The 711-nt window shown below is 39.5% G+C and overlaps 1 protein-coding gene across 1 annotated transcript in view; it reads left to right on the top strand.

Moving 5' to 3' along the window:
* Positions 1 to 493: 493 nt before the first annotated feature.
* EMH_0084510 (uncharacterized protein) overlaps positions 494 to 711 on the top strand; it is a gene marked incomplete at both ends in the record, with an annotated part of 1,900 nt that continues 1,682 nt past the window's right edge. Inside the window, one exon of the mRNA XM_013500775.1 lies at positions 494 to 514. Within this exon, the coding sequence (XP_013356229.1) occupies positions 494 to 514 (21 nt within the window). The remainder of the gene's footprint in view (positions 515 to 711) is intronic.

Here is a 711-nt window from a genome sequence, read left to right as displayed (position 1 = left end):
TTTGTTTTTTTTTTGTTTTTTTTTGTTTTTTTCTCTTTTTTTATGTTTTTTAAAGGGCTATAAGTAACTCTTTTTCATCGCTTTATCTCTCTTTCTCCTCAGAACCCCCAGAGTACAAAAAAAAAAAATAAATAGACAAAAAACTACAAATTATATAAAACAAATATCATTCATTTCTATTCGCATGCAGCAGTGCATGCATTGGGGTGTACATACACCTGAACCCCCCCCTCAGACTCACCAGTTTTCTTATATACTACGCAGCACAAATATAAATAAACAAAACAAAACAACACAAACGCATGCATGCATGCATGCATGCATGCATGCACGCATGCATGCACTCTTATAAACCCTTCATATAGTTGAAACCACTACTCTGGCTGTTGTGGTGGTCTAGAAGGAAGTCTGCTTCTGCTTCAGGGTTTAGGGTTTAGGGTTTAGGGTTTAGGGTTTAGGGTTTAGGGTTTGGGGTGAGGAGGCTCAGCAGAGGATGGCGGCGATATTCTCCAAGGTATGAATTGCGTCTATTGCAGCAGCAACATTTCTAGGGTTTAGGGTTTAGGGTTTAGGGTTTAGGGTTTGTGGTTTAAGTATCCGCAGCAGTAACATTTCTAGGGTTTAGGGTTTAGGGTTTAGGGTTTAGGGTTTGTGGTTTAGGTGTCCGCAGCAGTAACATTTCCAGGGTTTAGGGTTTAGAGTTTAGGGTTT

Source organism: Eimeria mitis, genomic scaffold (assembly GCF_000499745.2).
Source record: "Eimeria mitis Houghton genomic scaffold, Emh_scaff5828, whole genome shotgun sequence".
Classification (NCBI taxonomy): Eukaryota; Apicomplexa; class Conoidasida; order Eucoccidiorida; family Eimeriidae; genus Eimeria; species Eimeria mitis.
This window is presented reverse-complemented; position numbering and strand designations above follow the sequence as displayed.